At 41.8% G+C, this 27291-nt stretch overlaps 1 protein-coding gene across 2 annotated transcripts; it reads right to left on the bottom strand.

Annotated features, from left to right (window-relative positions):
- Positions 1 to 5391: 5391 nt before the first annotated feature.
- Positions 5392 to 26995, bottom strand: LOC102225397 (metal transporter CNNM4-like). Of its 2 annotated transcripts, XM_014474112.2 has the most exons (8): positions 24517 to 26995; positions 19269 to 19412; positions 18740 to 18874; positions 17641 to 17810; positions 14199 to 14295; positions 11889 to 11978; positions 8592 to 8767; positions 5392 to 7421 (listed from the first exon to the last, which is right to left on the bottom strand). In XM_014474112.2, exons 1-8 carry the CDS (start codon positions 26033 to 26035, stop codon positions 6885 to 6887), a joined length of 2868 nt encoding a protein of 955 aa, XP_014329598.2. In that variant the 5' UTR covers positions 26036 to 26995; the 3' UTR covers positions 5392 to 6884. The 2 variants fall into 2 exon arrangements, with proteins under 2 accessions (XP_014329598.2, XP_023193775.1); XM_023338007.1 differs by lacking the exon at positions 11889 to 11978.
- Between the last annotated feature and the right edge of the window lie 296 nt (positions 26996 to 27291).

Below are 27291 nucleotides of genomic sequence, written 5' to 3'. Positions count from 1 at the left end.
AATGAAGAAGATTCTGTGGAAGCAATTTCTTCCATCTTCAAGGCCGTTGTCTGCAGGTAAAACTGCTCTGCATTACCTAAACAGTATTCAAAATGTTTAAAAAAAATTCTGATGGGATTTTTTCTAACCTGCGTTTGAATCTGTGTTGAACGAGGAAGCACTTCCTGATCCGACCAGTAAAACCTGCCAACCTCAGCAGGGTTTTTGGGGAACTTTTCCTTTAAGAAGCAAGAACTTTGTATGAAGAAAATGACCAGATTTTTGTTTTATTACGACAGCCACAGTAAACCTAGAGCCTACAAGGTCCTGGAACAGGATACCAATTTGTCTAGCTGCTAACCCAGCATCTGGAACTTTCACATAAAAATGCTTTGAAATAGTAACCCTTTCTAAATGTATGCAACAAAACTCTAAACTGTACACTTTCTACATCAGTGCTAGCTTATAAAACTATTTTATCAAATAAGTTGTTTTTTTTAAAACTCTTTTCAAATAAATCCGTCATCGACAAAATAGTTTACTTTTGCAGTCGATTAACAGCTTTATACGTGTGAAACAAAAATAAGCAGATGACGACTGGCCCCTGGGCCACACTTTGGACACTCCCTCCATAAACTAACCACTTTGTACCCATTTGATCATGACATATCAAGCTTGTTTAATTTTGTTAGATTAGAACTTTTGATGAATCCTGGAGATAAATCATCAAAAATTCTTACATTTCTTGTAGACTTTTATTTAATTGTATTTTTTCCCCTTAAGGCTTTACACTCCATCCTATTACCATTGGTTATGGTGTAATCTCTTCTTGGACCATTTAGTTTCTATGAAGTATGATCGATTTTGACCCTTCTTCAAGCTAACGCAGCTCTAAGTTAGATCCTGTCTAACTTAGACGTTTAGTCTAACTGTCTAATTCAATGTCAGGGTGCTTTGAAGTCTCAAAACTCAATTTTCTTCAAGTACAACAAAAATAGATCAAAGACAAGATCTTTAAATGATCAGTTGTCATAGCGAGTCCCCGAGGCAGGTATCGACTATTTGTGTTTGGTACCATGCAGCCTGTGGCTAACGGCTCCTTTTCTTGGCTAAACTTGGTTAAACTGTGCAAAACAGCCAAAACTCCAAAAGTACAAACTGGTAAAATGACCTGAACCTATTGAATAAACACCAGCAGCTTCAGAAACACACTCAGACTCAGACCCGCACGCAGTGAGGACTGAGCGGCTTCATTTGTTTCAGTCACAGCTAAATTCTCCAGAACAAGCAGTCAGAACAAGCATCATTTACAGACATGTTGAAATGTTCTGGAAGGTTCTCTGAGGCCAGGGGGCGGAGCTTCTAACGGGATGGCTGCTACTGTGTTGGATGAACTTGAGAATGGGTTGTCTTTTGAACTCCAGTCAGCCACTGCGCTAGCTTAGCATGACCTGATGTTCAGGTCAGCGTCTCGCTGCTTGCTGTGAGGTGGACGCAGGTCTGGGTCCAGCCAGCGGTCCGGCTTGTTTCCACACAAATGGGCCATTTTTTCCGGAACTGAACCAAAAGTGCAAGACAGAAATTCTTGCCCACTTGTTTGCAGTTTGTGAAGAATTATTATAAAACCCACTTTATTCAATTTGGGAACTTAGTAGTTAGGTTAAAAAGTGGTTAAAAAAAAGGAAAATGAAAAACTTGCTTCATAAACATATAGTGTAGTCAAAGTGATTTGAAGACCAAGGCGAACAGAAGGTGGACATTTTAACAGCATATGAGATCAATCAAAATTATAAAGGTTGTGTGGAAACAAGGCTTTAACAGTGCGTCCACATTACTACGGATTTACTAGTGTTTCCATCCCAACTCCCCACTGACCTCTGCACCTTTAGATTCTTTTACTACACATATGTTCACATATCAAACCTCTTTCAAGCATTAAACAATACATTTTTCTGTAAAACTCCAGCTCTATTTGTTCTGTTCTGTTGATGCCTTTTCAAGTACTGATTTTACCTGGTGCCAGTTATTTGCTGGGTTTCCTTTGACTGTTCACATTTATTCAAACTAATTCAGAATTCCTGATCTGGAGACCCAGTTCTGCCAAGAAGCAAGAACAGATTGTTGTTTGATAAGATCCTGGATGGAACCAAAACGTCCTAGACTTAAATTGAAGTGTAGGAGATTTGTGGTGCATTCAATTTGTACTCGGAAGTCAGAGTTTCTGAGATGCAAGCCAGAAAAATGCACTGTGACAGAATTCTGACTCGGAAAATCAAACTCAGTCTTAGAATCCAATATGGCTGCCAATCACATAAAATACAATGACAGCCGTCACTAAAACCTCTTTATTAGCACTTAGGTCAGTTTAAATCTAATTTAATCAGTTGCACAGATGGTACAGTTTAATGTATGCCAGTGATCCAGTACATTTGGAAAAAATGTTCTGGTTGTATTGGTAACTGCAGATTGCTTAGCAAAGTTACAGTTAGCAAATCTCCCTAATTTTCCAACCTGCAACTGGAAAACTGTTGAGTGTGATGCAAAGATCCTACTTCAGACTTTCAGTGCAACGCACCACTAGCTTGTGGCTCCAATAAGAAATGTTTGACTGGTCAAAAAGCAACCAGGTATTGTTTTTAGCTCATCTGTTTTATCTTGTTTGGTTACCTTGTAAGAGCGAGGGCGCTTCTTCTTATTATTATTTAGTTTTTTTTATTGGCGGTTGGTGCTTTTACTGCCACCTACCAAACCGCAGGGTGGACGTCAATGATCTTTCTTATTTTAAGTTGCTAACGTTATTGCCACCTACTCGCGCTACATGTGTATTACAGCGTTAAAGATAGTGCAGACCTTGAGACATGCAAATAAACAACTTACACTTTTTAAAAAATAGTTTTCTAAGCATCGCAGCCATGCTGAAAATTTTACGCTGACTTAAGACAAAGCTCTGATTTCAGGCGCTCCAGTTGCTTTTGTTTTTACTGCTTAAAACTCAGAAACGACAACTACTGAGTAGAAACGGAACACACCAGAAGATCAAATTAAAGCTATTTTCACAATGTGAACCACAAAAAAATCCCCACAAACAACCAAGGGAATAAATTATTTGATTTCACAAATGCATAAAAATGAATGACAAAACATCAGTTATTTAGGGAATAACTGTACGCTGCAACAGAAAAGACTCCCATCTTTTTAGACGAGCTACTGCAACAGCTTTATGACAGTAAAGCCCTTCACATTAACTCTCACTGAGGAAAGGGGTAGGTCCCAAAATGCCGCACTGTTACAAAAAAAACCCTGTTTATTTGGTAAGGAGCTTTTTGTTGGACACCAACCACGCTTAGCTTATTCTGGCAAAAGTTTGGTCAGGTTTGAATCACTTAGTTTCTGCAGAGCAGCCGGCTGTGTTATGAACGCACAGAAAACTGGGAGCAGGGCCAGTTCCTCCCTTATTTGGTCTTCAGGTGAGCTGTTGATCATTAAACAGCCGCAACCTAAGCTAACCCGGAGGAAATAAATAAAGACAGAAGCCGAGTGTAATCTGTAACCGCGACTATCCCAGCAGATCATTTAAAACACGACGAGATGCAACAGGCCGGGTCAGGTTGGGCCGCCTCTCTGAGAGGGAACCAAAGCTCCACCAAACCATTCACAGTGAGGGATCTCCGGTGGAAGACGTAAAATAAGCCGTCCCTCGGTTAGAAAGCAAAACAATAAAACCACTTTCAAATATATGTAAAAAAACAAAAAAACAAAGTTAAATGCATGAAGAAACATAACATCACACAAATGAATACTTGCATACAACTCTCTGAAAGGAAATCATTGATGTGGCACCACACCACTGTTCCTGCAGGTTTCAACCCCTTTAACATAATCTACTTTGACTTTTTATTGCACTCTGCAGGTCCCAGGCAGGGACCGCTCGTCATGACTTCCTGTTTGAAGAAAGAAGTCTAATAGTTCTGGGGAGACTTTTACAGATTTTCCACATTTCCAGGTAGGTACAGTACCGGCCACATTTACAGCAGGTTGAAGATAAATACAAATCCTTCAAATAACATGATTATTTATGGCAGCAGTGTGGTATGGGGTGCCATTTGGAAAGTTACACAGTCAAAAATTAACAATAACTAAAGTCTGTTAAATAAAAAAAATGAGTGTTAATTTTTCAAAGTCATATTTTCATAATGTTGTTCATTTATTTAGGAATGTGACAGTTTCAGACTAAACTGAATATTTAATTAGCAAGCCAGATATTTTGTTACAAACTAAATATTTATCTTCAAACATATTAAGCTAGCATTTAATTGATCATATTCCGTATTCTGCTGCAGCATAGTCCAAGCAGCTCCAGAAGTAAACATGCTAGGTACGCCCTCTACTGGCTACCAGTATATCGCAGGGGTAAAGAATCATAAACCTAAAGGACATTTTAGACTGACTTGCTGGGGTTTTTTTCTCTTTTGTTTTCGTGTCTATGAGGAAGTTGGAGTTCCCAGAAAGGCCCCACCTGGAGCTTTACTGGAAAACAACAGTCACTTTTTCCAATAAAAGGCTGCTTATCTTTTGATATTTTTTCCGAGAATATCGTTTCTTTTTTTTAACCACATTTTTACCAGGGGTAGCAAATGAATGTGGCCGGCATTGTACACATACTTCTACTAAGATAGAATTTAATAATAATCTTTACTGTTGAATATAGATTTCAAAGTTGCATTATTGTATGTAAAATTCTATTTTTTGTATATGTTAGAATGCATGTACTCTAACCCTATTCAGAATAGTTATTTTCAAGTTAAACGCTTCACACTGAATGTTTTTCTGAATACTTAAACAGAAGTAATAAAACCAACAGTGTGCATGCTCATCAGGCGTCTGTCTGACTTTCTCTGGGTTAAAACATGCAGCCTGGGTGGTGTGCTGCTTTAGATCTCACTTCCTGCTGCAGGAGCTGTCAGCTACAGTGAATCTGGTCACTTTGCTGGTAGCTGAATTGACACAGGCATTGGTTTTTGCAACTCCTTCACGCAATCTTAAGACCAGATTCAAACCAGAAAATTGAAATGAACAGACGAGCTGCGACAAGAGACCAACCTGAAATCATGCATATTGTAAATGAAACCGCCATCGTTGACGCCTTAAACTTTGGAAGCTTCAATCTTTGGACCAAAGGGGGAAAAAAAAATGTCAATGAAATAAATAAATAAATGCAACTAACTGGAAACGTCTCCGGCAGGGACACGGCAGTCATGAATTCTCCCAGTGGATAGGTTAAAGGTCAGTCTGCAATGATTACCAAAAAAAAGAACAATGGGTATTATATACATACAGTACATGTACATACATACTGTATATATATATATATATATATATATATATATATATATATATATATGTGTGTGTGTGTGTGTGTGTGACTAAACTATAGTGGAGGTAACTGGGATTATTTTAAACCCTGTTGAATCTCATTAGGCAAAGATCTAAATAATTGAAATCAAATAGTTTATTTGTTCTATAACATTTCTATATGTTATCATTTAACGTAAACAGTAATCTATAGCTACATTAATGTGTGAATAATTTATCTAAAAATTGCAATTAAATGTTGAACTTAGAAATGCACCAAATTCCTTAATTTTGGGAGATCGACGATCAGCCAATATTTAAATATACTTAACAGCTTTTCAGACAAAAAAAAAAAAAGGTATTGCCCAAAAAATTGGAATTGGCAGATCAGGTTTTTCAAAGATTAAAGTTGGCCAGGAAACTGCAATCATATAGTAACAATTAAATAAAACTTTCATTTATTAAGTGTTAAAATAACGTAAATATTTAGTGTTTACTTCTTTAACACCACTGTGGCTCTTTAAATAGGTCCTAACATTTGATTGGCTAACCTTTACACCCGCTCAGCCACATCCCAATAAGGCTCATTTATAGCAAGGTTAGCTCTGCCTCCTGATATAATAAATAATGATAAATTAATGATGTTCTGCAAAACCAGGGACTACAGAACAATTAACTACATTTCTTCCAGTTAAAGGGTTAATAGAGGAGCCATGTTGTGATGACTTCCTGAAGGTGGAGTTACAGAAAAATCATTTGTTTTTAAAGAAACAAAGTCAAATTTCTTTTAAATCATATTTTGATATAAAGAGCATTTTTCAAACTGAAGTTAGTTACATAGTTACCTGATTATGCTATAAAATGATAATACTGCTTCTTTAAATACATTTTTAATCAGTTATTTCACATTTAATCATTTATTTAACAAATTATTAAAACATTATTGAAATAATTTAAATTATATATAAATATCTACTTTATAACAGGCATTTTGGATCTCATTTCATGAAGTCATAATCTGCCCCCTAGTGGATAAAAACAAACCCACACAGGAGGCAGCCCTGCAGTTTTTGATTCATAAGCTGTTTGTTAAAAGCATCTCTATCACCTTAAAACTCTGGTTGATGGTGCTGGGTTTTTGTGTCTACTTGTAGAAAGCTACGGGGCTCAAACTAAACAACTGGATGCATGATTTATGATTGTATGTAAGAAATGCAATCTAACACGCAACCACAGGGGGGCGGTGTACACTCTCTCTTCCAGTTACCTCCACCGTACCCAGGCAGAGGCAGACATGCCGTCACCTGTGCAGATGAAACTAAATGCAAAGGTAGATTTTTTATTTTTGATTGGACTGGTCCATCCTCTGGTTCCCACTCTGTAATGGGTTCAGTGTTGGGATAGGAACATGCAGGAGGAGATGGCAGAGAGTAGAGATGTGCTGATCCTTTGTTGGTTCCCATAGAAACAATGTTGCTTAGAACCGAAACGGCCAACAGGAGAAGGAAGTAGTGCAAGGAGGTTGAACCGACGGCTTTCTAAGAGGACCGGAGTTAAATGGTGCTTTCAGTGTGTGCGTGACTTATGGTGTGAATATGCTGGGAGGGCTGGGTGTAACTGGGCCGGCGGGGGCCCACGCAGTTCGGCTGCTCACTGAGCAGAGTGGTGGTCTCTCCGGGCCCGTTGTCCAGGCCGTCGGAGGGTGGCGGGTACTGCGGTTTGGAGGAAAGCGACGAGCTCACCGCAGGATTCAGAGCACATGGCACCGTGCTCACACAAGAGGGAGGGGTTTGGGAGAGTGGGGTGTGGTTACTGGGAGGGGGCGTGGCCTGGGGTAACACTTGGCTGGGCCGGCGGCCGGCGGAGCCTATGGTGAAGGTGGCGCGAGCGCTCTGGGAGGCGGGCTGAGTGTTGTACGGCGGGTGTTTCACGGGAGGCGTGGCCAGCGCCAGCGGCGTTTTGGTTTCCGGGGGCGTCAGGGGCGGCAGAGAGACGGAGATGTCCAGGCGGGCGTGGCTGCCCTCCGGAGATTGAGGTGTGCTGTCCAAGCGGGATGCCAGCAAAGCATTCTGGTAGTGAGCGCGGGTGACCTGAGGAGGATAAAGGAACGCTAAACAATTTTTACTTCGTCTTTACTACCAGTTCATCTCCACATTTAACCTTTCATATGAGTATATATTTCTTACAGGATCAATACAGGGTGATACAGTGACTTAAATAAAAATTTGAGGTGCTGATAAAAGTCTCAATTTAACAAGATGAAGTATTAATTAGTGTTGCTACTTGAATAAAGACGTGCACCGATAAATCTGCCCTTAATTCCTTAATATTGTGAGATCTGTGATTGGCTGATCCTATGTACCTCTACAAAGGTCTGAAAATCAACCCCGCCCACTAATAGTCAACCCCCTGCTGGCATCTTAACAACATTTTCACAATATCTAGGGAATTTTCAGACAAGATTGAAGATTGATGATTGGCCAAAAAATTGCAATCAATGCACCCCTACTTGCATTGCTGAAAACAATCACTAAATCATTTAATAATCTTCTTTCACATGAATTGAAGTTGAAGTCTCAGCTGACGCAGAAGTAACGTCATATTAAGCTCTACATTTGATGTGTACATGTTGGGGAGGCCTCCGCTCGGCCCTTCTCTTTTACAAGAGTGGAAAAATAATACTGATTCACACTTTGTCTCAAATTTGAATTGACTGGATAGAGATTTAGGATTAATTCACACCAACCCTTATTAGTCTACTTTAATGGAATTCTGGTACGTTTGCCTAGAAAGTTTGGGGAGGTGAGAATGAAGCAATCGACTAAGAAAAGTGAACTCTGATACGCCTAAAAACCTAGGTCTCAGTTCGGTTGGTGTGAACGCCAAGCAGACCAGAGACTACACAAAAAGCAGCAAGCAAACTATAATGCAGGGTATTCTGGGTAAATACAATCAAAACAAATGTGAGTCTGCCACTCCATTTTTTTTACGTTTTGTGATGAAGGAAGTTGTGCTCATGTTTCCTTCAGTGGTTCTTGGTACAACTCCACCACAACCGAGAGCACGGAACAGGTTTTTCAAAGAGTTCTGTTTGTTTGACACAGTATGACATGAAAGTGAACCACACCAACTGAAAATGTAACAAATGAGTCTACCGGACAATCAGGTGTGCAAACACCTTTAAAGATGCCTGTATCTATCTGAAGACTCTTTGTTTTCTGTTTATGTGGCAGCATTGTGTGTTGGTGAGTCTGCCTTACCTTGACATACTGAAGATCGGCCAGAGCTCGAACGCTGAAGTCTGGGATGTACTGGAAAGGGGTTCCTGGGATCTGAGTGTTGCTTCCGCCGATGGAGCCGCCCTCTTGAGCGCGCTCGGTGCAGCTCAGAGAGGCCGAGCGGTTCAGGTGGCCCGCATGCGACGGAGAACGAAACTCTGGGGACGAACAGAAAGGAGAGGTCAGCGGCGGCGCCACAGGAAAACAAACGGAAAGGAGCAAAGACGGGAGAGTGCGTGGTGAAAAAACACAACGTGAACGGATGACTCAAAAGAAACAGGGAAAAGTGCAGCATTCTGAATGCAGAGAGAAGTGATGAACACAAAGTAACACATCACAAAAAAAAACATCCAAAGCATTGTCGATGAGCAACTGATGCAGCAATGAGACTGTTTGTTTAGCAGAGAATGCAACAAACAAGCCATGCGATGAGAGAAAGTGCCCAGATTGAAGTTTGAATGGCCGCAACAGGACAGTCTGTCCGTGTGGACGGACCTCTCTCATTGGCTGGTTCATGGTCCAAGTGATGGAGGGGCTGTTCTTGGGTCAGTGGCTCAACAGCAAATGTAATGATAAGAGCTGAGTTTGAGAGTGTGGAGATTATGTGGGGAGGTTCAGGGAAACGTCTGGGCTTAAAGGAATAGTTCACCTTAATAAGAACATATGATTTTGTATGCTGACGATAACGTTAGCTTAGCCTGTGACAAACAGACAGGAAGCAGTCGGAAACACCTGCTCCGACTTTACGTCATAAGTGGAGCGCAAAAGTACTCACACCTTGAACCTTCTCACAACCACAAATGTCAATGTATTTTATAGGAGTTTTATTGGATAGGCCAACACAAAGCAGTGCATAAAGGAGTTGCAAATACATAAAACACTTTCCGTCTTTATTTGTAAAGACGGTCTGACACACCAGGCAGGAAGATTATTAATAAAACGAGCAGTCTACGGATCCTAAGCCCTATTTAAATTTAGCAACAAGCCACTTAGGGACCACTGCAAACATGTGGAAGAAGGCGAGACCCAAATGAAATCTTTCAGGCTACATGCAAACCTTTTTTTTTTACTGCTCTGCTACAAACATGGAGCCATGCAACTTTCAAGAGTTTTATTTGTAAAAGTTAATAACAACCATCCATCCTTTTCTTTCTACTTCCGGATTATTCACTACTTTGTATAAGTCCCAATAAATACACCGCAGCTTGTGGTTGTAATATGAGAAAATATAAAAAAGGTTCATGGGATATGAATACTTTTGTGAAGAACGGTGTCTGTGAATGTGCCAAACTGTCAAATAATTTGCCAAATGTTAAAAAAATAAATAAAAAAATCTGATCAAGCACCAGACAGAGACGGTTATGAATCTTGTTACTGAACAGAAGGTCAAAATGGAACTATTCCTGCAAAAGCAATCAAATTTATGAAATATGGTTGTAGTATGCAATGTTTACTCCTGAGGTCTTGTTAAAGTTGAAAATGTCCTGCATACAAAGTGAGACACCAAAGATAAAACCTCACTTTAAGCCCTTTAGCTGATGGTTTTCTGGGGGAAAACACAACCAGAGCTCTGCTTCTGGACCTGGTTTAGGGGTTTTATGGTTAGAGTATCATTATTCAGTGGTTAGCTTTGATTGGTCTAGACCAGATGGCAAAGATTACAAGCACTACATGTGTAGCCCAACAGGCCAACCAGAACAAACAACACAGCAGCTTTGGTTACTTCACACTTTACCTTAAAATAGCAAACATTTTGGTATAATAAATATTACTATTTACTAATATATATCCTTACTGAGGTATGGACTTTATCAAAAAAAATCTTGTCAATAAATTCTCAGGCACAGAGAGCAAATAAACACATTTGTTAAAGTGTGAAACTACTGAGTTAACCAGAGCTCTGCAGTCAGATTCACCACCCCCTTCTGTGCAGAAGGAGTGATGGAGAACATCTGACCATGACCAAGTGGTTAAAACAAGGTGTTGGTTTTGTTAGGGTAGGAAGTTAAGAGGGTGCATCATCTAGAGTCCCATCCAGCAAGTCATCCATTACAACTACACTGCGACAATTCAGAACATGTTTACGTCTCTTCGTTGCTGATGAGATCTATGATTATTTTAAAATACCTCCACTGACAGCTGCCATTCAGACAGGAACCTTTGTTGGGTGGACATCTGCAAGCATTTTGTTGTTTCAAAGAACCATTTTTGTGTTTTCATTTAGATAACCAACACATGTCCTATTAAAAATTGGATAAAAATTGGACAAGAGATGATCTCATTCTAACAAATAGACACAGTCCAGCAAATCAACCAGGTTTTGTCAGATGTTGGCGAAACGAAGGGCTGTAACAAACAGGAAGTAGAGGTTGCAAGCTAGCATGGACCACACATGTCGCATGGAGAGAGTCCTCATCTCCAAGGACTTGGACTTAGAAACTGCTCAGAGTTTTGTGCCTCTCGAAAGGTACAGACCCCACTAGTGGGTCCGCTAAGCCGGAACTTAACCAGAAAATGAGTTTCCCTCTCTCCTTTTTGCAAATTAACTTTTTTTGTTGTTGTTGGAAAAACCAAAAAAAAAACCTTCAAGTGAACGTGAAAACTTTTTTGCGAAATTGAGGGAGTTTTTATAACTTTTGTCATTCCTGCCAACCTTTTCTAAAGCGATGCTTCAAAATGCTGATAGAAACACGACTGGACACGCCAGCTTTACTCCACAAAGGGAAAACTGACAAGAAGTGATAATATTCTGAACAATAAACACACTTACTTAAGAACGCCTTCTAACTTTAGTGGGATTTTTCCGCATTTTGCTCTGGTCTCTCAAAATGATACGGACTCTGAATTTTTCTTACTGACTGAAGTTGAATTAAATCTTTGTTTTTTTTTCTAAATATATTTTAAAAAAGAATTTGAAATTCTCTGGAAAAGACTGAAAGCGATATTTAAGTTTTTCTTTATTAAATATCAACAATGTTGGTTGGCTGTCAGCCGTCTTAGACGGGGTTTATGAATTTGGAGTTCTTAAACAGCTTTAAACGGTCATCTTCACAACTGCCGCTCTTCAAGAAACGTTTTTTTTTCCTTTCAGCCATTCAAGAAAAAAAAACATGAAAAAGTATTCTTTGTTAAAAAATACTTATATTCCGCATCGACATGAAACCGGCTGGATGTGGACTCTAAAGATGACTGGAAAACAATCAATGAGACTCGTGAAGAAAAAGTGTGTTCAGAAACACAGACCCCTCCCCTCCCCCTCCGTCCCATGCAAATGTTTACCTGGGAAACGAGAGAACACAGAAAACCTCTTAAGAGAGAGGCGTCGTGGAGGGGGGGACGCCACTGATGGGGAGAGAGGAGGGGTGACAGCTGAGAGAGACAGAGGGGGAGAGAGAGAGAGACAGAGAGAGGGGGAGGAAGGGAGGGAAGAGGCACAGAAAGAGAATTGATATGGTTGATTTGTTTGTTTTCTTTTAATTGGAAAAGACAGGAGCTGATCCAACCTGTTTATAAAAATCAGACGTATATTTAAATTTGTTTTAAGACAACAGCTGATAGACTTGCATAATGTTCATGAGAAGAGCAAACAGCAGAGAGGAAAGAGAGCGACAGGAAGAAGAGACGGACACTCAGCACATCACAGTTTCTGCGTTGGATCAACAAAGTCCGTCAGTTTCCCATTTGGTCTGTGTTTTTTTAAATATTTTTTTTCCGTTAATAGATGAAATAATGCTTCAAAAATAGCTACTTTGTATTTCCTCAACTTTTAAATTAGTTTGATCATTCGAAACAATCGAGTGGGACAAAGATGCGTCCTAGAGGTGCACCGATTGCCATTTTCTGGCCGGTCTTTAGAAAGTCCCATCTGCTGATTCTGATTTTGGCCGATTACAATAATTTTGTCTGAAAAGTCGCTAAACACAACAAGAAAGTCGCTAAGTTGGCAACAGTGAATTCTGAGGTGACTATTGTTAAATGTGCACGTTATTATGTGACCTTGTGGGCGGGGCCTGTCAGTCAGACCTCTCTCATGGCAGAGCAAAAAAAGACAGTGGCTGATTTTCAGACCTTTACGGAGGCCGATAAGATCGGTTTCTCATCTAATTATTGGCTGATCACCTAAAATGAAGGAAATCTGGATTCATTTATTGGTGCATCCTTAATACGTTCTAAAAAAAATGTTCCCACTGTTCAGTCAGAGACTTGGGGACAACACCAATTTCACATACAAAAAATAAAATCTAGAAACCATAAGTGAGCTCACACATCACAGTTTCTTTTGGCCCATCACCTTTCATTTGGGTGCAGTGCGACATTGCTGGATGACCTTTAACCACCAATAAGACAAATCCTCTCAAGAGCCTGGCAGGCCATCTCAGGGGAAACAGTCAGCTAATCTGCAACCCGCCGCCCCCACTGGAAACTATCTGAACTCTGACGCAGAATTCTTTCAGCTAACCAAAACCAAAACGCTCAGTAACAAACACAATAAAAGTGTCTCTGTCCAGCTTGGTCACTTTGAATGATTTTACTGGTAAACGTGTAAATAGATCTTCATGCTGTGACATCAATGCTCCGTTTGCCTCCCATCAACAAAAGGCCCCGGATCCATTAAAAAGGTTCTTTTGGATGTCTGAGAGGAAAACAAACCAGTCAATATCTGTTCGGTCTGAGGTCAGTTTTGTTTGGGTCGCCTGTCGACTTGAACAAGGACAGAAACTAAGTGCTTCCCTATTAGGACTAAGCCTATTGGCTTTCCTTCCACTCTGTACAAACAGATGGCTTTACTGTCAGCTCAATGACGCTGCACTTTATCAAAGAGCATCAGCGAGTGAAGGAGAACTCAGCTAGACTTTCATGTATTTTCCCCATGAGACTTTTCCAAAAATGGAGCAAACACACTGCCTGTTTTCACAACATGCTGATTTGTTCTGTTCTAGTGCATTTTTTGTATATGTACTTATATTTAATGACATACTAAAGATTCACCGTAGGTTTTTCAAGTGCTTTATGAAAATATAATGACAGTTATGCTGTTTACGATTTATATTTTATGTTAAAAAATGTAATTTCAAACTAGGATCTGCCGTTTTTATCTCAGCAGCCACCTATCACCTTGTTTTCACCTTCTTGCTGTCAGTTGGTGTGAAATGTGGGACCAAATGGGTCAAAGACAGTTTTCACCCCCCCAGCCTTCAGGAATAAGTGTTCATTTTTAAATCTTCCTTCCCCTCTGCCCTCTTTCCACCAATAAAAGAAAATGTTAAACAAAACAATGCCCATAGAAAGTTCACTAAACATCATACTTTGTATATTTTGGTTTCAAACATGAGGTGCTTTTCTGTGTGACTGTACGGTCCGTAAAAATGTGACCAATAAAAAATTCTTCTGGTTTTTGTGAAGAAAACAGGAACTCTGCATATAAAAAAACATTCCTCTGACCGTTAGGCCTCACAAGCATCCTGAGAAATGCATCAATGTCACGCTTGTGTCTCTGGGCGCATATCTATAAGGAGCGTGTGTGTGTGTGTGTGTGTGTGTGTGTGTGTGTGTGTGTGTGTGTGTGTGTGTGTGTGTGTGTCATCTCACCCAGCGATGGCGTGCTCAGAGCCATGACTCCATAGTAAGAGAACGGGCCGGATTCGAACTTCATGTTCTCGTTTCCAGCTTCCACCTCCACCCGTCCCTGACGAACACACGCACAAATCTGATTTAATGTTGTTTTTAATTCATTTATCTGAGACATTATTCTCTAAAACAATTAAACCCAATCCCTCATGAGATCAGGATGAGACCTTTGTCGTTGTCACGGAAACGCTTTAGGTATACATATTTGTCCTGTTCTGTGACTGCCCAGTCTGTCTCTATTTATGCAACAGGCTTGTCATTGAACTTGGTCACATGACTATCTGACCCGGTTTGTTGTGACCAAGCTGAAGGTTTTTGGTGCTATAAAAAACTTTGCTGGGTTCTATTGATAGAATAGATAGCTGCTCTTTAAATAAGATAAGATAAGATTTATTTGTCATTGTCATCAACAGATTACAACGAGATTGAGATTTGCTCTACTCAAGTTAAAATGCAGATAATGTGTATATACATAACATACAATATACATATACATACATACATTAAAAAGATAAAGAAATGAATAGTACAAAATGAGAAATAAATAGACATCAGAAGATGGTTGCAGCGCCTGGAGGTGTCGCAACAGAATTTACATTTTTAACAAAGTGGTGTCAAGAGCAGAAGTTCTTATGCCTCTGAATTTAGTGCCATGATTGCCATCGGGAAAAAACTGTTTTTTAGGCGATTTGTCCTGGTTTTTATTGCTCTGTATCTCTTGCCTGATGGCAGCAGCTGGAAGAGACCATGGCCAGGGTGTGAAGAGTCATTTAAAATGTCCAAAACTTTCTTGTGGAGCCTGGAAGTGTAAATCTGTTCCATAGTGGGGAGGGAGCAGCCTATGGTTCTCTCTGCTGCCCTACCAACCCTCTGGAGCGAAATGAGCGAAATGAGCCTGTATGTATAATTTTGAACCACTGTGGATTAGAGAAGACATGCAGCAAATTCAAACACCAACTGTAGCACTTACTTCATCCTGGAGAAAACAAAATACTCTAAAGTAATCCTAAGAATGAATATAAACAGGGGAGCACTGATTGTAGTTTTTTTGACCGATCGTCGATCTTGGCAGAGATCTATATTTTTGTCTGAAAACTTGCTAAATACAGCACAGAAGTTAGCCAAATGTCATCCAGACAACTAGTGACAAATTTGCACTTACCCAAGATATAAGGGTATATTAGCAGCTAGTTAGCGACTGCTTCGAGTTACAGAACATAATGAAGACCTCTGCACACGACTCAAACTGTTGCCTGACAGAAAAGTGCTGTGAAAAAAAACCTCAGTAGAACGTACAAGATTAAATAGTTCTGGCACGACAACATCTAAGAGCTGGGATCAACCTTAATCAGCCTTAAGCCTTAATTTCAGACATATGAATTTCAGACTTTTTAAGGTTTTACAGCCATTTAAACTTAAGGAAATTGGGACAGGACGATCAGAAGGCTGATGTAATGGTGTACCCTTAAACATAACATCCATGTCCGTAGAAAGTTTCAACTGCAACTGTATGGAAAGCAAAAAAAAAAAAAGAGTCAAATTGAAAAAGTTATGTATTTAACTTTTTTCAGGATCTTTTCTGGGAATTTTTCCGTTAACCATCCAGTGTCATCTAAAAATAAAAATAAAGCTTTTTTTAACCTTCCTATTGTTTTCCAACAAAATGCCTGAGTATCAGAAACAACTCAGTGGCTCTTCCATGTAAAATCCCAGAGTCGAGTCCTGTAGCATGTAACACAGACACTTATAAATATTACATCCCAGCACGTTCTCCACTGCAGTGTCTATTTACCTCCAACATATACGCTGCCATCTCAGTCAGGTCAACTGGCATCATGTGTCACTTCACCTATTGAACATCAATACTACATTTCTGACCCTGAGCATCCATTTTAATCTGAGCAGAAATAAAGTTCTCGCGTTCCAAGACCTGGAGCTTCAACTGGCTTTCACAAAGATGGAAATAAATCTGCACACACACACATGAATTCACCAGATTGGTGAAACAGGAACAGGTGTGCTCAGGTTGCACAGTCAGTGTCTACAGGCACTTTATCCACACCTTAGGTGTCAACAACCAAGCTTTTGAATCATACACAATCACACACATACCTCTATCTCAGCAAGCGCATTTAGACAATATTTATGGTTTGATCCTTTATGTAAAATATTGTTCTGCTAAGAGTCGCTCTTAGGACAATAATTCTCAACAGTTTTTTGTAAATCAAACTTATTCTATCACCTCTGAGCTTTAACTTTACATGTTCTTCTGAATGTTTTTCTTCCTGTTGACCTTTACCCCCTGAAATACAAGTAGGTCAAAGCAGATAGTATCACAATCTAGGGCTGGTGGAAGATCCTCACTGTGTATGTGGAAAAAAAATGAATAAAAGAAACACATTCTCTTTCATAAAAATGTATAACATAATCTAAATAATTGATCAAGAAAGAAACAACTAATATTGCTACTGAAACAATATAATCTATTATTAACACTGTACTATTATAATATATAGATTTGGAAATATTTTTATTAAAATTCACTACATTGCTGCAGATGTTTTCAGGATATTATTCCTTTCTGCCGTTCGTCTCTTCGTCCAGAAGTTTTAATCTATAAAAGGCTAACGGTAGTTGTGTCATGCAATTTTTTAGCAAACTTTTAAAATGTGAAATTAGCCATGTTTCCATCGACAGGTTTGGAGTGAATCAACACTGAGATGCAAAGTTCGATTTTGTCAGATGTTGACGCTGCACATGGCTGTAATGAACAGGAAGTAGAAGTTGCAAACTAGCATGGACATCTAAGAAAATTGGGAAAGGTTCCACATATTCTGTAAATAGTTAGCATGCTAAGAGACTGGTAAGAAGAGACTGCAGACTAGCTAACCAAGTCAATAGTCCAGCTAATATTAGTTTGCCAGAAGTTATGTTTCCATCCAATTGTAATGGGAATTTTACACAAACTTTTGAAATTTTGCAAAAAGAAAAAAGAAATTTATCAGGTGTGTTGCCATCTATTAGTTTGGAGCAAATCAACCAGGCTACCCAGAGCTTAATTTCATGCTCTGGGTAGTATGTTGGATGTAATAAACAGGAAGTAGTGGTTGGAAACTAGCATGGACCACACATCTCAGAAAAATGGAGAGTTCTCCCTCTGAGTTGCAGGTTTGGACTGAGAAATTTTTCAGAGTTTCGTGCCTCTAGTGAGGCACAGACCCATCAGTGGAAGTGAACATTCGATACGTCGGAACTCGCGCGAAAAATGTGTTTCCATCAGCCTACTTTTGTAACTTAGGAATTCTGTTCACACCAGCCAGCTGTGAATGTTTCTCCAGTTTTTTTGTGTGGGAGTTCTTGTGTGTGGGCGTGCGGATGAGTGGGTGTGTGTCTGTGTGTTCACCTGCAGGATGAGTACAAAGTAGTCAACAGGTTTTCCCTTCTGGTAGAGGAAGTGCAGAGGCGACCGTTTGTCGTTTTCGTTGAACTTGAGCTCCTGGATGACTTCTGGGTGCCTGAGGATCCTCAGCAGGACCCGCTCTGTGATCTGGAACGGGCTGAACAAGTTCACCTCTGAGAGGACCACAACAAAAAACAACAACGTCACGGCGAGACACACGCAGGTTAATGGGCTCATTAATTAAGGATTAATGAGAACAAAGCTATGCAGGCTATCATTTTACTCAACTTTCATAAAGAGTGTCAGTTGAGTCAACACATCTTTACACTAATGTACACATATAGTTGAAACATAAAACGTCTGACTTGTGGTTAATATTTGTTTTTTAATTAAAAATGCAAAAAAAGACAACAAGTTTTGAATCTTTATTCATTTATTTTATGGACCTGCTCAGCAGCAAGCTACACATTTGATATTTTAGTGACAGATAAAGTAGTCTTATTTTTGTGGGAAAGTGTAAACCATTTTAGATCCAAAACCTAAAACAGTTCCGTAGGTTGGCTATTTTAGAGGAAAAGTGTACAGTTTGAATCATTTTTGCTGGGTCTGAAATGATCGTCCAAACATGTTCACCACGCATTTCTCACCGCATCAAACCCCTCAGCTACATTCCAGACTCTTGACGTCTGTGTTTGCGTTTTCAACGTTCATCAGAGTACCGACAGAGACTGAACAGCTACGACTTGTTTAGAAAGAAAAAAAGAACAAAAAAAACAAAAAACGACAACTTCTTTCTAAAAAGAAAATTACAGCACAACTTAATGTAGCAAGGTAGAATCGTACCAGACCTAAACTACAGTTTAACACAGATGACGTGTCGGCCATAATAAACATCTCAGTGCACGGCGGTGGAGGGATCATGATTTGGACTTGCCAAAAGTATTCTAAGCTAAATCTTAGCTCAAACTGCTCTATGACACACGACGAGCCAAAGGCGGAACAGTAAATCTACAACAAGGTGATTTAATCGACCTCTTCTTTCCTCTGAATGACAGTACCGGGTTCATCCTGACCCGGAACATGACCCGTCCTCATAGCTCACCTGTGGCTAAGAAACGATGAGCAGCCAGCATGAGCTGGGGAGTGATCTTCACTTTGCTGTCGCCATCCTGCTTGAAGGCGGAGAAGTCCGGCTTGTTCTTGTGAGGATCCACCTTCTTCTTGTTCCTGTTGTCAGCTGAGAGTAAAGTAAGGAGGAAACACAGTAAAATACAATCAGTTATTTTCGGCATGTTTTAAAGTGGACATCAGCAGGATTGTGTGTCGAGTGTCAAACAGGTCAGTACCTTGCAAAGTGTCCAGAACCCTTTGAACCCTCCCACAGCCACAAACTTCAGCCTGTTTTATTGCGATTTTATTTGATCCACCACATGTGTAAACAATACATGTGTTTTACTAAACCGTTTACAAATCTGAAAAAGAGCAGCTTGTGTTTGAATTCAGCCCCTTCCCCGTCCCATCCAGGTTGGCTCTCATAAGCCCGATGTCCTGCGTTCCCAATAAAGCCCAACAAAAGGCGTCAGAGCTCGAGCTTCTATAATGACAACATGAGAAAAGGTCCAATGACTCACTGTAGAGGTCGGACTCGTCCAGGATCTCAGACTTGATGATCTCCTCGATGACGTCCTCCAGGGTAACCAGACCCAGAACCTCGTAGAACGGGTCGCCCTCACCCTCGTTGTTCACCTTCTGGACGATGGCCAAGTGGGATTTACCTGCAGAGAGGCACCAGAGGTTGCGTCAAGCCACCGTCGATCGGCATTTTACGATACAAGACTTCCTGTTTTATAATATCAGGTGAAAGTGGGACAGGCGACAGATGGGACGAAAGGGAATAAAGTTTATTTCACAGCATGAGCTGCTTCTAAGACTTCAGTCTTCAAACAGATTTCTCCCCTCGGCTAGATGAAAATATATTTTCTTGTTTTTTTTTTTTACAGCTTTCAAACAGCCGTAGGATCTGTCAGTGGATTTAACCTGGCTGCCAGAGGGATGGACAGATACCTTAATATAGCCCAGACTGGGATAAGAGCCTGGGAGAGAAAGAAGTTGGAAAAACTGCCAGACTGAGATAAAGAGGAAAGAAGTAAAAGTGGTTCTCTGATACAGTACTGAACTGGTTTGATTTTTACATAAAGGACAGGGACTTTGTCGTATCAATAGGAAACTTCTCATTGAAGGGGACAGAAGTCAGATACCCCAAGGTTCAATCCTAGGACCCCTCATTTAATATCTATATGCTCCCACTAGTTCAGGTTAAAACAGGAAATAAGACTAGTGGCCATAACTATGGAGATGATACACAACTCTACATTATGATGTCACCAGGTGACTCTGAGCCCATCCAACCACTGAACAGACATAGAGACAAAACTGAAGCCATTACCTTTGGACCTAAAGAGGAACAATCTGGAGTCAGAACTCAGCCTCAGTTAGCTGAAAATTAGTGATCAGAACTCAGAAGGTTCCTGAACCTTCAGAGTCGCATAAAGACAAATTTCCAGGATTAGAAGAGTAGTGTCTCAGCAAGATCTGGAGAAACTAGATCATGTGTTTATCTTTAGTTGCATTAATTACTGCAACAGTGTCTTCACAGGTCAGCCTAAAAAAAAAAAAATCAATACTCCAGCTGCAGCTGATCCAGAACGCTGCTGCTGGCGTTCTCACTAAAACCAGGAAGATAGAGAGCATCACACCAGTTCTACAGTCCTTCCACAGAGAGAAGAGACTTTAAAATGCTGTTGTTAGTTAATAAATCAACACATCAAAGATCTGCTGCTGTTGTATCAACCTTACGGACCTCTAAGGTCTTCTGGTTCTGCTTCTGCTCTGCCTCCAGAACCAGAACCAAACATAGAGAAGCAGCATTCAGCTTCTATGCACCACAAATCTATAACAAACGTCCAGAAATCTCCAAAACAGCAGAAACACTGAGTTCCTTTGAATCTAGACTTGATTTTGATTTTGGCATTTGACAAAATATCATGTTTATTGCTTGTTTCATAAGTGGTTGCTGTATGAAGTTTTTATGGTGTTAGGCACTTTGAACAGCCTTTTCGGTGAAATATGCCATGCTAATAAACTTGACTTGACTGGACATCCTAAGTCCATCATGAGCGCTGACGCCTGGCCAGCAGGAGGTAGGTAAAGCGGTCTAATCAGGTCAGCGGGATGGAGGCCTGTCACAGCTCATAGACATCAGACACCAGCAGCTCCAGCCTGGTCGGCTTCCTCTGTCACACAGCTATACGACTAATCAACCAATAAATCACGTCTTTTTAGATATTTTTTATTTTTACTTCATGCGTTAATTGCGTCTTCCATATGAGATTGTTTATTAATTACCTCAAAGACTTGATTGCTCAGATGTATAAGGTTTTAGTGAAAACTGAAGTTCCTTAGACTTACAATTTAAATAGTGTAAGTCTGAGCTGCTGTGAAATAAGAAGTCACAGGGATTCCTAAACTTGTGGTGAAATGATGGCCCACCTCAAGAGTTTCATCCTCCAGGGTTTATGTTCCCAAGATTCTCAATGAACAACAAGCTTTGACACAAAGAAACATTAAAACAGCTGGAAACTAGTAGCCTACTGTTAAACTCTAGCCTGGTCATCGGCTTCCTACGCAATTCCATTCCAATCTCACTTTGGTGCTAATGTCTGGGATTTCTCCCATTGATCTGGATTTCTCCTGTAGAATTTCGGCAAACAGAAGGACAAGTTGTGAGTGAGTGTCTGGTGACTTTGATTTTCTGCACTGTTTCAGAATTGTAGTCTGCCTGTAGCGATGGCAGCGGAGGAAGCTTTTCTCAGCAGACGAGAGCCCAGGACCCCCGGGGCAAAGCAAAGCGTAGAACAAAACACTGGTTTTATCAGGTTAGTTAAACCCTACAACACTTGAAAAACACAGCAAATCTTTGCCTCAGGCTCCTTAAAACAGAAAATAATATTTAAATGTCTTCTTTTTGGTTTTAATTCAGGTGAAAGTTTGAAAAATTTCTACTGAAAAGTCAGATAATGTGTCAGACTGAGCAGAGTTTTCTCAGGCTGATACTTGTTAAGTTATTGACAGCAAGCTAGCAACCAGAGCAGATAGCCCAACTAATTACTCAGCTAAATTCAGCTTACTGTGCTCATGTTTTGCTATGAAGACTACTAATAATATTAGCTGTTTTAATTCCATTATCTTAATTTTGTGTAATGATGGGTTATTTCGGACTTTGGCACTTTAATTTTGATTAATCAATGTGCTAATTTTCTTGTTGTTTTTTTCCCTGAAAAAACAAGAACATTTCTGAAATTATCCTCAATATTTCTGAGTTTTTGGTGGAAATGTACTCCTCATTTTTATTTCTATCTAAAATGGCCTTAATACACCATTGTAGGGCTGTTCAGACAGAGGAATATTTCCCCTAAAAAACCTACAAAATGTCCAGAATGGCCATTAAATATTTTCTTTTCATCCCATTGTGTCCAGTCTTCTCTGATGGAGCTACTTTTATAATCTGAAATGCTTACAATTAAACGCCTGTTCTTCCATGAGCGGCTCTAAAGGCTAACGTCAGCCTGAAATCGCTCGCAGTCACACAGAAGCAGTCTGCAGTTACAACAGAGCTGAAGTCGGGTGGCCGCTCATGTGATGGCTCATCCCTCAAACATCATCATCATTGACCCCCCAGTCCCTCAAGCAGTGAGGGGTCAGCAACCTCTGCAGTGGCTCGTGCAGGAACTGAGTTGACGCCACGCTCTCTTTAGCTGCAATCAGACAGAACTGCTGCATTCCCCAGGATTCGGCTGCATTTGTGCATGACTCAGGCTCTGCTGCTAAAAACGGGACTCAGCTGTGGATGAAAGCTGACCCCAACTGACAGCTGGAGCCGATCTCCGTCTCCTGCTGAGTCCAGACTACCCTGGACAACGCTCATCACACGCTACAGAGGCTACATCCATGACCTTCGATTGTGTGTGTGGGTGTGTGTTTTTTAAAAAAAACGAGCTGCAGGTGTGCCACGGTAATAATTACGTTAGCAAGGTGTAGCTATCGGCGCTCAGATTTCCCGCGCTAATCCTGTGCGCTTGAACGTGACGTCTTTCATCCCATTAAACAGCCCACAGCTGGAGAGTTCACTCCTGCTGAAGATGATCGTTCAGACAAATCTGCTGCTCTGGTGTGTGTGGAGAATAAAAAGCCTCCTGTCAGATTATGCAAATCAGAAAGTAAGCACACTTCCTCGACATTTTTTTCTTATTTTGTAACAAAAACTACATTTTCATAGGGGCGGCCAGACCAGGCCAGTAGAAATGTTAGGGGAGGGGGGCACAGAAAAACAAATCTTTAATTTCATACGTATAAAATTAAATAATTTCTTATTTTATATAGAAAGATTTACTATATATGTATTTATTTTGTATTTAATTACTTATTTGGTTTTATCTTTATGTCTTTACTGAAGACGATCGCTCTGTATGACTTTCTATCACGCGAACATGATCTGCTGGGGTGGACAGCATTTTTTAAGAGGGGGTTATGCCCCCTCAGCCCCACCCCTTGGAGGAGCCACTGCAAAGTCATGAAATGTTCTGATAAATCAGAAGGTTTCAGAGTTCTGTTCTGTTATCATTCTTTTTCTGTATAAATAATTTTAATGTCCACCGTTTTTATTTTCTATGCTAGAGATTCACTTAAACATATCATTATGATCAACTCATTCTAATAGTGACAAGTTACATCATAATCATTCAGGCTAGTTTTGCTATTGAGCATTTCGAAATGTATTCATTTTGTAATTTACAAGTATCACAAATTTTACTTTAAATTATGCAACAAGAAGGTAAAATTTACATTTCTTATTCATTTTTGAGAGGCTTCACACTGATGAAAGGTTACAAAAACTACTAAGTAGCTCACGCATTTCTTTAATGGGTCATAAAGTGAATGTTTAGGTTTATAGGTGAAAATATCACCTCCAGGTTTGCCGTTATTGTTTTGTCAACAATGTGCAGACGTGAACTTGAACTCCAGACCATGAATGAGGGCTGAAACAACTCAGTCAGAGGTGTTACTATCACACGGCAACATGTTGGTCAATGAGTGAGTCGTTTTTAAAGAGAAGACAACGTACAAACAAAGCTGAGCTCGGTGTAAACAGTTGGTGGCGTTTTTTTTTTTATGGAAAGTATCGTAAACTGAAAGTTCAATGTTTTCATCCGGAAAAGCGGAATCTGATCAGAAATGATCAGTGGTCACGCGATATGAGAAATCTAACCGTACGGCTGTTGCCAAGACGGTTTTGGCAGAGACGCAAATGTTGCACTAGGACAAATATTAGGGCTTCGTTTTCCTTTCCACAACAGTTCAGTGTTCTCCTATCAATAGTTCTTGATGAGAAATGTGATAAATCTGAATAAATTTCAAATTAATCACATTTTTCTTAGCTGTGCCACCCCAAACTGGCCTGGTCTGACCTATGAAAATGTTCTGGTGACAATAATGAGGCCCCAGCAAAGTACTTTATGAGGTGTAAGCAGACATTATTTGCACCCCCAAGGGTTTTCAATGCACAGGCAGCTGTTAAATAAAGAAAATGCTTTTATTCCAGCGCCCCTTCTAACATGGCGCCCTTATGCCTCATGTGGTGCATACATACACTTTTAATGCCATTTGTGAATGTAGGTTGGTGTTATTGATCAGTGCAGACAGAGCAGTGGTTGGAGGGGGGGAGAGACACAGGCGGCTTTGCAGTTGCAGCTCTGTGTGTTTGATGATGTGATGATGGGCGCACACACCCGCATTCACATGCAACCTCACTGGAACCCTCACCTTTCTTAAACTCCTCCAGCATGGCGTCCAGCTTCGTGTCGTGAAACACGAAGTGCACCGGGTGGTTGTAGAACTTGGTGATGGTCTTCAGGTTGGTGCAGTCGTCCGGATCCACGAACGCCAGGTCCTTGACGTACAGGATGTCCACAATGTTGGACCTCTCCTCGTCGTACACCGGGATGCGGGTGTAGCCGCTCTCCATGATCTCCGACATGGTGTTGAAGTCCAGCACAGCGTCCGCCTGGATCATGAAGCAGTTCGCCAGGGGCGTCATCACGTCCTCCACCGTTTTGGTCCGGAGCTCCAGCGCTCCCTGGATCATGTTCAGCTCCTCCTTGTCCAGGTCGTTGTAGGGCTCCGTCACCTTCAGCATCCCCACCAGCTTCTCTCGGTTGTACACGGTGCCGATCTCCTGGCCCAGCAGGTAGTCCAGCAGCTTGCTGATCGGGAAGGAGAGCGGGAATGTGAGGAGCATGAAGAACTTGGTGACCGTGATAGTGTTGGCTCCCACGGCCAGCCCGTGGCGAGAGCACAGCGCCTGGGGGACGATCTCCCCGAAGATGACGATGCCAATGGTGGAGGCCACCACCGCGCCCAGGCCGGAGCCGATCAGGTCATCCAGCAGGATGGTGAGGGTGGTGTTCACCAGCACGTTGCCCAGCAGGAGGGAACACAGCAGGTAGTTCCCCTTGCTCCGGATGGGCTCGATCTTCCGGGCGTACTTCTTCTCCTTGTCGGTGCCGCAGCTCTGGACGATGCGCAGCTCCATGGGGTCCAGCGCCATGAGGCCGAGGTTCAAGCCGCTGAACATCCCGGACAGCACCAGCAGGCAGCAGATGAGGATGACCTGCAGCCACATGGGCAGCAGCGACTTCTTCTCCTCCACCACCAGCACCCTGCCGTCGCTCTCCCCCAGCAGAACCCACCTGGTGCCATCCTCGCTCAGCGTGCACAAAGCGTACTCCTTCTGCGGCTCGCTTTTGCGCAGCGGCTTAACTTGCACGCTGAGCACCCCGGAGGTCCCCCGGTTGCTCACGTTCATATAGCTCCCGACTATGATGTCCTTCGTGAAGTCGACACAAGTCCTATCCGGCGTGTCCATCATTCCGCTGCCTCCCCTGGCCGCCGCGACCGCCTCCTCCTGCTCATCCTCCTCCTCGTCCCCTCCGCCGCCGCCTCCTCCTCCGCCGCCGTCCGCTAGCTCCGTGAAGCGGATCTGCGTCCAGGCACCCGAGTGGAGCTGCACCCCGTAAAACCGGAGCTGCACGGTGCTCTCCTCGGTCACCTGGATGACACCGTCGTCATTGGTGCTGGACGGCTTGTCGCTTCGCTCGAGCCGCATGCCAAGGACCTGGCTCGCGCCGCTGACCCGGGCGGAACCAGCCGCCGCCGCAGTCTCTGTCCGGCCACCGACCGCGCTCCACAGGCAGATAATGACGGTGAGAACGTAACCCTGCTGCCCGCTCCATTCTGTCGCCATGTTTGTTTCTCTGCTCGGCGACCTGGGAGCTGACGTCATTTACTCATGTCCGAGCGGCTCCGCCTCCCTCCGGCCCTCCATCTCTCTTCACTCACACACACGCAAACGGCAACAGTGCCAACCGGACGACGACAGGTATGGCTGGTAAACAAACGTGCCACTCTTCCAACTGTATCCTTCACGTGACGCACAGTCAGGAGCGCGCGCTCTCTCCCCTCCTCTCGGCTGGACTCCGGGCACTGCGGCACGCGGCAGGAGGGACGCTGCCTGTTGTGCTGCGGCCAGCGGTTTGTCACTCATTTGATGTGTGAGCCAGCTGCTGTTATGTAAAACTCACAGGGCATCTGTACCAACCTCCCTCCTCCCGCCTCCAGCATCATCCCGCATCCCCCTGGCACCGAGCCCGGTCCGGGATGCTGGAAGCACCGACATAACCACCGCAGGCACACACACACCCCTCCACAGCAGGAGTCCCTCGTGTGCTTACACTATTAATTATGATTCTGTTACATAACCAGGCTGTCTCTCTGGAACAATGCGGATTTTATTTTATAACAAAGTAAAAAATAAAAAAAACCCAGCAAATCTGTAATTTATTTAAAATTTAAAAATCATTCGTCTCTATGTTAATCCGCCCTCAGAGCCGTTTTGATAGTTGCTAGTTATATTGCTTTTATTATTAGTTAATTAAATCCTAATATTCACTGATCAGCTATTACGTAATACAGTACATCCAACAATCCCTTATATTGACTTGAAGCGCCACCTGGTGGACGCAGCAATTATTAGCTATCAGAGCTCAACATAAGTTGAAAGAGCGAGACAACTGAGGGTTAATAGTTCTGAATTGTATATGACTTAAGTCATAGAAATGTGTTTATATGACATATAAGCGGATTTCATCCATCCATTCATTTTCTATCCACCCTGGTCCCTAGTGAGGTCGGGAGGTGCTGGTGGCTACCTCCAGCTAACGTTCCGGGACAGAAACAGACAGGATAAACAACCATGCACACACTCACACACACACACACTCTCACACCTAGAATTTAGAGAGACCAATTAACCTGCAATCATGTTTTTAGACTGTGGGAGGAAGCCGGAGAACCCGGAGAGAACCCAGGCATGCACAGGGAGAACATGCAGACTCCGTGCAGAAGGACCTCGGGCCGGGAATCGAACCCAGAACCTTCTTGCTGCAAAGCGACAGCGCTGTGCAGCGGATTTCAGCGGTACTGAAATCAAACCTGTTGTGTGCACAAACTTGGCGAATCAAGTTGATTCTGATCAAGAAA

This window comes from Xiphophorus maculatus, chromosome 8 (genome assembly GCF_002775205.1).
Source record: "Xiphophorus maculatus strain JP 163 A chromosome 8, X_maculatus-5.0-male, whole genome shotgun sequence".
Taxonomy (NCBI): domain Eukaryota; kingdom Metazoa; phylum Chordata; class Actinopteri; order Cyprinodontiformes; family Poeciliidae; genus Xiphophorus; species Xiphophorus maculatus.
The sequence above is the reverse complement of the archived record's forward strand: the minus strand, read 5'-3'. Positions and strand labels throughout refer to the sequence as shown.